Source organism: Leptonychotes weddellii, chromosome 5 (genome assembly GCF_054177405.1).
Source record: "Leptonychotes weddellii isolate Sample4059 chromosome 5, ASM5417740v2, whole genome shotgun sequence".
In the NCBI taxonomy this organism is placed as follows: domain Eukaryota; kingdom Metazoa; phylum Chordata; class Mammalia; order Carnivora; family Phocidae; genus Leptonychotes; species Leptonychotes weddellii.
In genome coordinates, this window is record NC_138373.1 from 32,980,926 (window position 1) to 32,994,538 (window position 13,613).

The window sequence follows — 13,613 nt, forward strand, 5'->3', positions numbered from 1 at the left end:
ATTTCATGTTTTTCTGCCAAGTATATGAAGAAAGAACTGGAAAACAAGCCATCTTAAATCCTAGAACAGGACAATAAATAGGTAATACTAGGAAATGCCAATTTCAAATACAGTTTTGGAATTACTGACTTTGTAAATTGTTACAATTAGGGTACATGCCTGTCTCTTTTTCAGTATTATAGAAAATGTATTCACTGTAGAAAATCCTTTCGGATGTTAGAGATTGTGCTGTAGTTTTGGAAAGAGACCTTAAAGCCACCTCCAGATTGCACAGTGCTTTGCGGTTTCCCGATCATCTTCCTATGTGCTATCCCATGTAAGTTGGAAACAGGAAGTCCGAGCAGCCCCGTGTGCTTGGCTTGCAAGGGTGTGTGGTCTCAGCAGGGAGCAGCCAGACTGACGGGGCACAGAGATAAGGGACAGACCAAGGGGAGGTAACAGGGCATCCTTTCTCTCCTGAAAACGTGGCACATTTTGTTTGGAGATTTACTGTGGAATGGGAGGCGCTGGCCCGCTTGGCATTTGTACTGAAAGTTGTCAGGGTGTGGCTGTGCCTAGGTGTGCTTTTGCTACGTGTGGGTTCGTTGAAGGAAAGGTGTGTGGAGGTGGCTGTGACTCCGGATCGAGTCTGTCAGGATCTGATTGGAGGGATGGATCACAGCACCTTTTCTTCCCTGGCTGGCGGTGTTGCGAATGATGCTCTTCTGAGACAGTGCTTAGCTTTGATGAGTGATCATCAGCATTAATAACCAGCTTACTCCTGCTCTTTCCGGTCTTGGTGCTCATTTTAATTAATACCTTAGACCTGTCAGTTAACTCCCAGCCAGATGGCTGGTCACATAGTCCTATTGTTGGGGATATGTGAGTAAAGGTAGACTTTGAAACTGCAAGAATGAAAACTTCTCTAGGCCTAGTGGATACTCAGACCCCTTCCTGACCGGTCTTCCTGTGCCCTTGTGCATGGTGATGATGCAGAACAGTAGCTCCCAAAGTTGGCTATCACTGTTACTGTTTAGCGCAGCTCAGGTGTGACCTCTTGAGCCATTTGTTCCCCGGGCCAGGACCCCGTTGCCCTCTTCAGACTGCACTTAGTGTTCCATGTCCGTGCTAGCTGCTCACCTCACACATCTGGTTTCCTTGGAGCTTGTGTCTCTCCTTGGGCCTGGGAGGGCATGGCCTTGCATGCTGTGCACCTCCACTGTCCCAGAGTGTCTCCCTCCTGGAAGATGCTTACATGGTCAGTAAACATGCATATTGCCATAGCCTTTCAGATACCACTGTCCCAAAGATCAGAGCGTCACTGCTCAGAGCTCGGAGGTAGGAGGCAGGTGGGCAGACAGGATAGCTGCTGTCCCCTCCTCCTTAAATAGGTACTTTCCACTTAAAATGCATTTTCCTGTCTAAACCTGGGAGCCAAAGACATTCGGGTAAATCCCGCATGATCCAGTCTCCTGCCTGTTGTTCTCCAGAGCTCAGGTACCACATAGGTTCGAGTGGAACGGTATCCAATGGCCTGAATTACAAACCAGAGTACGGTAACAGGGTAACTGTGCCTTTGTTGTACCAGGGATCTACTGTGCAGTTTCCAAGTTGATAAACATAAGCCAGTAGAGCAGTGTGCCACCTTTTATATCCTGATTGGCTTGACTGTATTTGCTTCTCTTTTCCCTTCTTCAGCCTTCTTTGCAGAGAGTGGTAGGACATGGCTGAGTGGCTAAGCCTTGTTCAGGCTTTTTCTGGCCACATCTATAATCCATTAGAGCGGAGTGTGACAACTTATAGCCATGTTATAACCAGGGTGAATTTGATTAAATTACGACCCAAGAGTAATCTCTGGCAGTCATAATCAGTTTGATCTACCTAGTTTTACCAGTGTCTGTTGACAGCTTAAATTAATATTTCAAATACGGATGTGCAGCCAAACAGGAGTCGTCTTATCCCTATAGGTAGTCAGGATGTTTGAGTAGAGGATAGCTTTAAAAAACAACTTTTCTCCTTATAAAATAATGCCTTGTGTAGAGGATTTGAATAATACAGAAAATATTTAGAAGAAAACTTTTAAAAATCGCTTGTAGGGATGCCTGGGTGGCTCAGTCGGTTAAGCGTGCCTTCGGCTCAGGTCATGATCCCAGAGTCCTGGGATCGAGTCCCGCATCGGGCTCCTTGCTCAGCGAGGAGTCTGCTTCTCCCTCTGCCTGCCACTCCCGCTGCTTGTGCTTTCTCTCTCTCTCTCTCTCTCTCTAATAAATAAATAAAATTTTTAAAGAAATTGCTTGTAAACCCTCTAGAGTCACCACTATTAAATATGTTGGTGTTCGGGGCGCCTGGCTGGCTCATTTGGTAGAGCCTAAGACTCCTGATCCTCAGGGTTGTGAGTTCGAGCCCCTTGTTGGACATAGAGCTCATTAAAAAAAAAGAAAAGAAAAGAAAGAAAACGTGTTCTCTTTGCTGTGTGTGTGCAGGCACATCTGTTAATTATAGGGATTATATGTTTTGTATTCTTTTGTTACAAATTAATGTGCAGGGAACATTTTCCCTTCATCAGTAAGGAGTTTTCATAGTAAAAGAAGAGTTTTACTTGGAGTGCCACTGCTGCCTTCTATCAACTTCACGCTTTCCCAAGTGCTTTCCCACACCTCATTTGTGACCACGGTGCAGAGTGTGGCGCGCCAAGGTGACTCTGGGCGTCCTCAAAAGCCCTGCTCCACCTCCTCACCAGAATCACCAATGGGGAGGACTGGACACATTCATATTTCATTAGCATTTTCAGAACTCAGTGTTTGGTTGGAAGTAGAGTTACGTGTGTGTGAAACAGTCCTGTAGTAGAGTAGTAGTGGAGTGTGTTTCATGGTTTGAGGTTTATGGCATTCCATAAGCTGGGCAGCACCTTACTTTACCCCCTCATGTCGTCTTGTGGCAGAGGCCCAAGAAGCTGGATAGGAGGAGGCCACAGGAAGCCCCAGGTTTGTGTCCTCGTGCCTGCCTCCTGGGGCTCGCCCTCCACCCTGCCTGTTTGAAGAACTTACTCCGTTTTCCTGCCCCAAGGTAGAAGAGGAACATAATTTTCTGAATTTTCTTCAGCTTTCTTTCTCCTCTGATATAATAATCATGGGCTCACTTTCCCAAAGCCTTCTTTGCATGTTCAGTCCCACCTTTACCTGTCCTTCCCCATGTGGACATTGCCTTGTTCCTCTGTGCTCCATCTGCGCTGTTTCCTCGCTTTTCGAGGGGACTGTAAATGCCTGTGTGAGAGTACTCCTCAGCCTAACAGGCGTGCGCTCCCTGCAGAGGGCTTGGGCTAAACGCTTGCGTCATGGAGTATATTACTGAAAGCCTGGATCTCTGTTACATTGTGCCACAGCTGAGCTGCAGTGTAAATTTAAATTCATCTTCATCAAGATTCACTCTTTGTAAAATAAAATGCTTTTCTTTTTTTCCCTTTTCTCTCTTACTCTTTTATCATCTTATTCTCCTTTCTCTTCTCTCTCCGTGGTTGCTGTGGGCTAATGCTGGGCTTTACTTTGCTTGCAAGGAGTACTCAATCCTAATGAGGATGCTTTTCTACCTAGGAAGATACTTGGACTTGGAAGAATTGGGGGAAGGACTTTATTGTAGTTTCATTGCCCTCACCTGCAACTATTGTGCCTGTGACCTACTCTGGGATGGTGTGGAGGGTGCAGAGCTGTGGAAAGCCTGGGACCTGTGCATTGTGGGTGGCAGGGAGATCCCCAGTGTTCTGGGACAGGCCGCTGGCCACTCCGTGGGATCCCCACAGGAGCATTACCCTGGGAGGTCCTCCTGCCCCAGGGCCTGGCACTTGGCTCAACTCCGAGTCTCCGGTTGACACCCACTGTGAGTAGCTGGGCCTTCCAGGAGTGTGGACCTCATGCGATTCAAGCACTGATTGTTTCAAACAAAAAAGTCATCAGATTTAGGCTCAGAAGGAACTTTAAAGATCACCTAGTGGTCATCTGAATGCTTCATGTTTTACAGCCGAGGAGAACTTAGACTTAGAGGGGGCAAGAGGTTTGTCACACAGCTGATGAGTGTAGAACCACGATGTCAGACAGTGTCCCACTGACCTTGGCCTGTTGCATTTGCCAGTGAGCTGTCAAGGGCCACGCTCCAGAGAGCTGGTGTATCTAACTGCTGTGACATGCCGAGGTAGCTCCAACTCTGCTAAGGTACTAGTTGTGTTGCTAGAAGGTTCTAGAGTGAATTCTGAGTGAATACAGATGAGGCCCCAGGTCTGAAGCCTTGGCAGTGATTTGCTGTCCCATCACCTTCCTTTTAGCAGCGTCCACTGTTGTTTCTAAGTCACATTCTGGTCATACATCATACAAGTGAAATACCACGAGCATCGCTAAATACTCTTACTGATCTTCCAGTTGTGATTTATTGGTCTAAGGGAAGTGTCCAGACTCAGGGGCTATAGATTTCCCTGAATAATTTCCAAGTTGGCCACGTTGTAAGAGTGGAGTCCAGTGAGGTGGGCCGGGCCGCTCCTGTGCCCGGTTCCCTTGCTCCAGGTGACTCTGCACAGGCCAGGCCATGGCTTTGGCATTGCGATCTGTTGCATATTTCTCCTTACTCTTTATTTGCCAAGTTGAGGTACTGGAAGGATTCCAAGAGCAAGCGGGTGATAGCAGACAACTGAATGCGACCATGTCTTTCCATGAAAACTGCTTTTCTTGGCTTTCTCCCAACCATGGTAGCTTGCCAAGAGAAAATGCTTTTGGCTTTACAACTGATATGGCCATACTCTGGGTTAGTTCTGGTTCTTTATGTCATTGAAAAGAAAGAATACTTCTGGCTCTTAAATTATTTGGCAGATTTTTGCCCATGGTGTATGAAATTGCATTGTCTTTACACACCCTGTGTGAATCTGTGGCTTCACATGTTTGCCAGCAAGTGAAGGAACAGGCTGGACCCTTCAGGCTAGTGAACATGTTGGGCCGGGTTGAAGCCACATCAGGATGGAGCACTTGGTGCTGTGTCACGGCCAACTTACAGGCGGGAATCCCCTCAGTTTCTTTTCTTTGTAGGCCTATTCTTCCATGTTTTGGTTTAAATTCCAGCCCAGGAAGTTTAGGCCTGGGTTGTGCTGGTGTTACATTGTTATTGCTTATGGTATATATTAAGATTGAAATGAACATTCTGAGTATGGTTTTTAAGGCTGGAAAACAGTCTGAAGTGAGAACTGGAAATGTTTGTGGTTTGCTAGGACAGCTTGAAAACAGTTGCCCATTATAAGTATTGCTACAACTGGTAAATGCACGGGATGGGGTTTGTCACAAGTTTATTTCATGTTTCTCTGAAAATGTCTCATAATCCAATGCCAGTGTCTCCAGCTGGCCTCTCCCTCTGATTCTGTCTGAATCACTCCCCACCATCACACATTCTCTGAAAAACATTCACTTATTTTGTTATTACCCTAAGCATATTTCTGAAAGAAATCCTATCTAATGTGAAACCATTCCTCCCCACACCAAGTGATAGCAGCGTCCTAGCCAGCACCAATAGTACGACCTCCTCCTGATGTTTTACATCTGTGGGTTTGTGTAATCGTCTCTCATCTCTAAGAGGAGGTGCTGTTATGTCTGTTTTAGAGACAATACAACCAGGGAACAGAGAGGTGTAAGTAAATTGCCCAAGATCACACAGCTCACCCTTAGCAAAGAGCTCCCCTCAGACCAGGTAACTATCCCCAGAGTCCGTACACTTAGCTACAGCTTGCCGCTTATCTGAATGAAATCCTGTTTGTATCTGTGTTCCAGTACAACTTTAATTTGTTTTGGGCTGGCTTTGTTGCCCATGCCACTGGTCCTTGTGGACTGAGCCTTCTTGTCCAGCAGTATCACGTGCCATGCATGCACCAGGCCAGGTGTAGCTGGGGGAGACACGGTTCTGCTTAAGCACAGAGGCGGTGGGGAGTGCCAGGGTCAGTTCTCCATCTGATTTGCTGTCTTCCTCAGCTTTCTGGGCCCCCCTGTCCTCATCCACAAACCAGATATACTTTGAAGCCCTCACACTTGAAAATTCTAACCTGCCCAGGTGTCCCTTCTAAGGTCATACTCTGCTTCCTTTCTGTGCGTTTTCTGAGGAGCATCAGTAACGCCCCTCCAGAGCAGTACTTCCTCTGATTGCCGTGCTGTGTAGTGTGGTTTTAAGTGTATGTAAGGTGCGAGGAAAACTGCTGAAGAATGCATCTTTTGAAAAAGAATGTGTTTAGTGGTCTCATCGAAACCACATCAAACTCCACATTTGTTGCCACTTAAAACATTTCTGAAGGCCTGGCTGACTCTTAAGTAAAATCATGCAGTGGAAGCATCTTTCTGCTGGTCCTGTTCAGCCTCTGCCTTCTGTCCTGTTCCAGATATTCTTAGCTGGTCACACGGCATCGTCTCTCTCAGGCTTTTAGCTCATAAGTGGTTATGATCTGATGCTTCCTGAGAGGGTATGTTGAAAAGAGGATGTTTGGAGATGAAAATTGAGGAGAGTTCATTTGTGAGGGTGGTGGTTTACATGAGTGGTTGACGTCTTTGGACAGGAGACTGTCTACTGGAAAAGGCCCGTGTGTAGCAGGGGTGTGAGATTGGGAGAGAGCTTTCCCTTCCCTGAGAATGGAGAGGGACAGGCAGTGAGGAGTTTCCTTCCCCCAGGGCAGGCATCCTTAACCTTTAGGGGATACCAGGGAGCAAGAACATGGATACTTGGCTTGCCACTATTGTAGAAACCTATTTTGGGAGGAAATTTCTACTGTCAGTGCAATTTTTCTTTAACCAACCCCTCCTCCCGTTAGTTCTTTGATGTTTAGTTTACTACCTTATTTGATTAGGTGAGCAGTAAAGATATTCTTAGGATTAGTGTAGTGGAGAGAATTTTGCTGTTTTGGGGGGGAGCTTAGAGCTTGTTTTTTCAGTACTGTATGTTGATAGTTGCACTGACACAAGTAGAAAATAAAAATATTTGTCCCACATGCTGAGGTCAGCAGAGGAGGTTGTTGGCAGCCACTGGTGACCACTGAGGCCGATAGATCAGTGTTTTGTTGCACCAGTGGGAAGCCTGGGGGAGAGGGGGTACGGCCTGGAGCCTTGCACCAAAGCCAAGGCTTTGCTGGCCCAGTGGATGTAGCGCAGAGAATCTGCTTTACAGCCGGGCTAGGCTCCTATGTATACTGTGATGCCCCCCAGAGCTATCATCCTCCTGTGAAACCAGCTCCCGAGGGCATGGTCTCGTCGTGCTGAAATTCAGCATGGCCAGCAGGCTGCCTGTCTGCTCTGTCCTCCTGTCTGTAGTGATGGGTATTTAGAAGATAGGAGGGACACCATTCCTGCCTTTCCCAGTGCCCCTCCAGCCAGTGGTGACTGGCCCCCAGTTCCTCAGTTGCATCTGCCTTCAGGGCTGATGTTGGGGTCTCTGTTGTTCTGAGCAGCTGTGTAATGCAGTAGTCTCTTAGAGGGCTCATTTATCTGGTTCCTTCCCCAAATACTAAATAAGCACCCACTACGTACTAGGGCCCGAGAACACAAAGGAGATGTATGTTCCAGGAAGGCAAGTCTTATCCTGGTTTATGCCAAAGACAGATTTAGGGTGGACTGTCATAAGTAGTATTATGACAGATAATGCCGTAGACTTATGTAGTGTTTTATACTTTGCACAGTATATCTGTAGTACATATCTGTCACAGTAGAAAGAGAAGCATCGTCCGTCCTGTCCTCCTCCTGTAGATGGCTGTCACTCACCTACTTGCCAGACAGCTCAGGACTTCAGGTTTTGATTGATGGGCCAGGCACTGTTACTACAATTTACTTCAGACACTGTCTGTTCCAGTAACAAAGGCTAGTGCAGATATTGTTCAAGTTTCTTTTTTTCTTTTTCTTTTCTTTTTTTTTTTTACCTTTTGAGAGTACTTATTTACTTATTTGAGAGCGAGAGAGCACAAGCCAGGTGGGTGGGAGGGGCAGAGGCTGAAGCAGACTTCCCGCGGAGCAGGGAGCCTGGTTCGGGGCTCGATCCCAAGACCCCGGGATCATGACCTGAGCAGAAGGCAGACGCTTAAAGACTGCGCCACCCAGGCGCCCCTTGTTCAGGTTTCTTGGACTAAACTCAAAAGAGAGATTTCTCTTCGGATCTCGTGCTTTAGAGCCCTGCTTTGGCTAATACGTAATCCACATCCCTGTGTAGTTGGGGGGGCAGGTAGGCCTCTGGATCTGCACTAGTAATTTTCTCTCCTTCTTATCTAGTTTGTGCTTTCCTGTGCACAGGGACTGCCATCTACATGTCTTACTCTCGTTGAAGTGAGAGCCACAGACGACAGAATGAGTAGGTTTTCCAATGAGTGATCCACCTGGTTACAGGAATGTTTTTTCATGGGAAAATGTGGTAGACCTATTTAATTTAGATTTCATTATAGGAGAGCGTGCCTTTTTTTTAGGTACTTAACTTGTCCACTTTTCCCATTTCTTGAGACTGAACTTGAATTCAGTGCTTAAAGGAGCTCCGAAAGAATAGAGTTAACATGTGTGGGCTATTGCTGAATGAGGCAGAATATAAATATTAATTCCATAGGCTTTAATTTATTCATACGTTATATAAATTTCACCATCAATTGAACAGTTGCCTATTTCTGCTGTTCTGCCTTTTGAATTTTATTGAAAAGATTACACGGTCATTCTCTAGCAGCCTTAAGCCAGATCCTGATAAACTTCAGTTGCAAATAAAGCCAAGTTTACAAACTCGTTATAAAGTAACTTGGGAAATTAGAACAAATATGTAGATGTTTATTAATTGGAAATAGACATTTTGATTTTACTACTTCCTTATGAACGTTGGTGCCAACAGTGTGTGTTAGCCTAGGCTTGGACCATATGTATTCAGTCTGATCAAAGGAGAATAAATATAGAACAGGAATTCAGAAATCTACAAATCTTTAGAAGTGAATAGCTCTTACCCCAAACTGTAGGCGAGGACTGGAGAGTAGCCTTCATTTCTACCAGGTTCTGTCAAGACAGTCTACGACGGGGGAGGTGGGTGGCTGCAGCCCTTTGCAGGACTGTCCATTGGTTTTCCTGTTTGCTCTGACTGGTTAAGGTCAGCCTGGAGCGGGCTGTGGGCCGAGGGAGCAGAGCCTGACCTCCTGCAGGTAGCCTGGACTCAGTGTGCTTGATCTCTGGAGGTGTGTGTTGTCATAGACTAAGGATGGCATTTTCCCGTTTAAATGTATAGTCCCCCGTGAGCTGGACATTACCTACCTGCCATCTGTGATCTTTGACCTTACCTTGGTTCTTGCCCTGTGAGGTTCAAAACCACCTTGAGATAGTTTCCTTCATTGTTGATTGAAGAAAAGAAGAAAAAGTGACAAGAAATCTGTCAGAGTGGGACGCCTGGGTGGCTCAGTCAGTTAAGCATCTGCCTTTGGCTCAGGTCATGATCCCAGGGTCCTGGAAACGAGTCCTGTATCGGGCTCCTTGCTCAGCAGGGAGTCTGCTTCTCCCTCTGCCGCTCCCTCTGCTTGTGCTCTTCTTTCTCTCTCTGACAAAAAAATAAATAAAATCTTTTTAAAAAAGGAAAATCTGTCAGAGTGCATCAAACATTCTGAAACATTTGGTTCAGCCACTTAGAAAGTGCTTTGCCCAGAGGCTCACCAGGCAAGTAGTACCCAACTAACCAGACCACCTACCCACCTCATTTTCACCCTGGCAAGACAATTCTAGAAATAGGTTTTTCAGAACAGGTTGGGTGAACTTCGAGACTCACAGAACTCCTTTGGGAGTTCATTGGCTTCTTGGTACTTACTTCCCTCTGCACCAAAGAGTGACGACCTTGGATGGTTGGTGTGAGTAGGAGGACAGTTACTTCTTCCTGCCCTCTAGTTGCTACCCACTTTGGTTTGTTGATGCTAGAAACTTCCACAACAACATTCATTTTCTTGTTTGTCAGATTGGTGGCTCTAAGGAGTGCACTCCATGACAGGTGGGAGAGGTGCATCTTACACATGCTCAAAACCGGGCATGGTTCACAGCAGGCACTCAGGAAGTCCTGGCTGACCTCGAGGACAGGGCGAGTTCATGGAGGTGTGAATGGTGCACATGCCTTCTAGCATACGTGTCCTAAGTAGAGAAATTTTAAATGAAATCCAGGAAGTAGAAATTCTAAGAATGTTTTTTCTGCAAATTCTTGGGGCACTAAGAACAGGGTTTGATTTTATTCAATGAAACAGAAATTCTGAGAGAAAGAATTACTTCTTTCTTGTTAATTTGGGGTAATGCTTTTTGAAAATACAAGTTCTTGCTTCACTTCTTCAGTTTCAGATAACAACTGAAGGAACCTCGTTGAGAAAATGCCCGTTATGTTAAGAGCTACCATGTCGCTTGGGTTAAATCATCTGAACTGAAAGTTAAGCCTAATTACTGGGCTTTGAGAAGAATTTGTTTTTGTTTCAGTTACTCAGGTTGAATTTGAAGTTCGATTGAATTTAAATTTGTTTCCATTTACTCAAGGAAAGCAAGTAGGGTAAAAGTGGCAACTGGAACGTGTTCAGTTTCAAAAAGGTGAAAATGTCAGCAGTAAGGGCCATGCCTAGATGCCACCTGCACATATGAACATGCTCGGGAGCAAGATCTTCTTGGTTATACTAGTTTGTGTTTTTATGTGGACATTGCAGCTGAGAAAGGTCAGCTGTGGTGAGCATTGGTTTGTTTGCAACCTAGAATCTTAGAGCTGCAAGAAATAATGTAATTCTTCTTGTTCAAGACATTCATCTTACAGGTGAGATCAGGGTCCATAGGAGGAGTGAATGGAAGTTGCCCGGCAGCAGTGGTCCCCGTGTGGGGTTGGCCGGGAGAGCCGAGCCATGGTTTCTTGATTGCAGGCAGCGCTCTTCCCTAGGAGATGCTCCCTTAGGGAACCCTTCCTCCCACTTTGCAAACATCAAACTCACAGAGACACCAGAGAAGTCGAGCGAGCACCAGGCAATAGGTAGGATATTAGAACTTTGAGGAAAAGAGGGGCAGGTGACTAAAGAAACCAATCCCTCCAGAGTGGCGGGCCGGGCTGGGTGTTGCTGCAAGGTTCCTGAGCTCACTCCTGTACGGGCTGGAGCTGAAGGGAGGCATAGATGGGTGCTCCTCCTTCCTGTTCTTGCCTTTAGCTATTGTATGTTTTATTTTATTTCACTAATTAAAAAAAAAAATAACTTCTTTATGGAGCCCTCAACCCTAACTTGTGATATTAGAGAAGGTAGTATAACAACCTCCCCACACCTGTCACCTGGTTAGGAGTTAGCAACATGGGGCGCCTGGGTGGCTCAGTCGTTAAGCGTCTGCCTTCGGCTCAGGTCATGATCCCAGGATCCTGGAATTGAGTCCCGCATCGGGCTCAGCATGGCCTGCTTCTCCCTCTCCCACTCCCCCTCTTTCGCTGTGTCTCTCTGTCAAATAAATAAACAGAATCTTAAAAAAAGGAGTTAGCAACATATGGCCAGTTGCTTTTCATCTAGGCCCCTCTTGCCACAACCCCTTGCCTCCTGGGATTATTTTAAAGTGAATCCCAGAGGTTATATCATTTCCTTGTCAACATGCCTACTACTATTTTGAGCTAATGGAAACAGTTTCAATCTGATGGGGGAATTTGAAAGAAAGTAGTTACTTGGGAATGGTTCAGGATTAAACTCAAGGACCTCCCCTTTGTCAGTGATTCTGGAAGCTCCGTTTTCCAGATGATTTTCTTAATGTGTTGCTGCCATTGTCAGGGCATGGGGGTGTTAGGGTGAGGAGTACGGCTGGGGTGAGGGGGGAAAGGCACTGGCTCTTGGATGATGGTTAAGGAGGTAGGCGGGGCTGTCGGGAGAGGCTTCTTGGTGTTCTGCCTTTATGTGCAGCCATTGGAGCAAGTTGCTCTGTTGGTAACCCAAACGGAACCTGGAGAATGAGCATTCAATTTATAATTAAAATGAGGGTTTCACAAGAAGTAATGATTTTTGCTTCAGTGGGTCAAAGTGAGCATTTCTGAGGCCCTTCCTCTTGTATGTGATTGTGTCATGACCGTTCATGTTGCCTCTTTCTGTTTCAGATGGGAATGACTGGTAACACAAGTCCATTCGGACAACCCTTTAGTCAAACTGGAGGGCAGCAAATGGGAGCCCCTGGAGTAAACCCCCAGTTATCCAGCAAACAGAGCATGGTCAATAGTTTGCCTCCCTTCCCTACAGACATCAAGAATGCTTCAGTCACCAACGTGCCAAACATGGTAAGTTGCCCGTGGCCCTCAGGCTGTGGTCTCCAGTGGGTGCTTTGGCGTGTGGAGTGTGTCATGCAAACTGTGAAGATCTGCAAGTGGACGTGTGTCGTGGGTGATAGGAAAAGAGAAATACTCCTGAGTAGTGCGCTCTCGGTGCCGTGTGTCGTGGGTGATAGGAAAAGAGAAATACTCCTGAGTAGTGCGCTCTCGGTGAGTTTCTCTTTGCTGGGCTGGAGGCTAGGTGGAGGTGGCTCCCTCTGTGCAGGACGAGCTTCGTGGCAGTCGTGGAGCAGGGAACAGCCGGGCTCTTCTCACACTTCTGTTAGTGGGTGAGGCTGTCTGAAGAAGCCCATCGACTTGTGTTATAAACGAAGGGCATTGACCTCCGAGGACTGCAGTGTACCTGGGTGATGAGGATGTCGTGTCCGTCTTGGTAGAGGGCTTCACATGTGTTTCTTCTTCCTGAGATTTCCTACCTGTAACAGAGGAGCTAGTCTCAGAGCCTCCTAGCCTAACTAACCAAGATCGTGATGGGAAAATAGCTCCCTTTGCCCTGCAAAATGGAATCTTTTAAAATTCCAAACCCTGAGGGGCAGGTGTGTTCTTTTGTCAGACTTAGTGAGTGGATATCTGATGTGCCTTTGGTGGTCGGTCAGGGCCACCTGTCTTCTTCCCTGGGCTTGTTGCTGGGGACCTGCCCTTCCGAGCTTGCCATCCATGTAGTTGTGCAGTAGCGGTTTCACAAGGCTCAGAAGAAAGCCAGGGATTATGTTCAGAGAAGCAACATCTTTGGTTTGTCTTTTGATTTTTAAAAACTTTTTCTTTATCTACGAAGATACCACGGAGAATTCCTATATCTCTGTCACTTTGGCTTCTCCTGATGTTAGCATCTTAAGTAACCTTGGTACAGTTGTCACAACTAAGAAATTGACATTGCTTACAGTACTTATAGTTTTGACGCTGTTGGAAGTTGGGGGGGTAGTTGCTGGATTACTCTTAGTTTTTGATAAAATCAGAAAATGGGGTAAGAGCAAGGTATCCTGATCAAGTATTCTCTCTGTTACATTCTTCTTTCTTTAAAAAAAAAAGGGGAGGGGGACAAGTAATAAAACATGTTCTCAAACTATTTAAAATTTTTACTACTTTATTTCTTCTGATCATCTCCCCATAACCTCCCTGGATCTGCTGCTCTCCTTGCAGTAACATTTTGTTGCCAGGATTGTCCTGTTCTCAGTGGTGCAGATCCAGAGCCCGAATCAAAGCCACCGCTCCCTGGGTCGCCTCCTCTGAGCTCTGGGGCAGCAGGCCAGGACCTGGCATCCATGCTCTTGATGCTCTTCCTTTTCCAGTCTCCTTGTGTGGACTCGAGTGCT

At 46.3% G+C, this 13,613-nt stretch overlaps 1 protein-coding gene across 5 annotated transcripts in view; it reads left to right on the forward strand.

Annotated features, from left to right (window-relative positions):
• The window catches only part of CREBBP (CREB binding lysine acetyltransferase), a 124,411-nt gene that overhangs the window by 42,748 nt on the left and 68,050 nt on the right, over positions 1 to 13,613 (forward strand). For 4 of the 5 annotated variants that reach the window (XM_081820179.1, XM_081820178.1, XM_081820177.1 and 1 more), the window contains exon 3: positions 12,073 to 12,249. The exons of the other annotated variant lie outside the window; for it this stretch is intronic. In XM_081820179.1, coding sequence (XP_081676305.1) covers positions 12,073 to 12,249 — 177 coding nt within the window. The remainder of the gene's footprint in view (positions 1 to 12,072; positions 12,250 to 13,613) is intronic. 5 annotated transcript variants of the gene reach the window in all.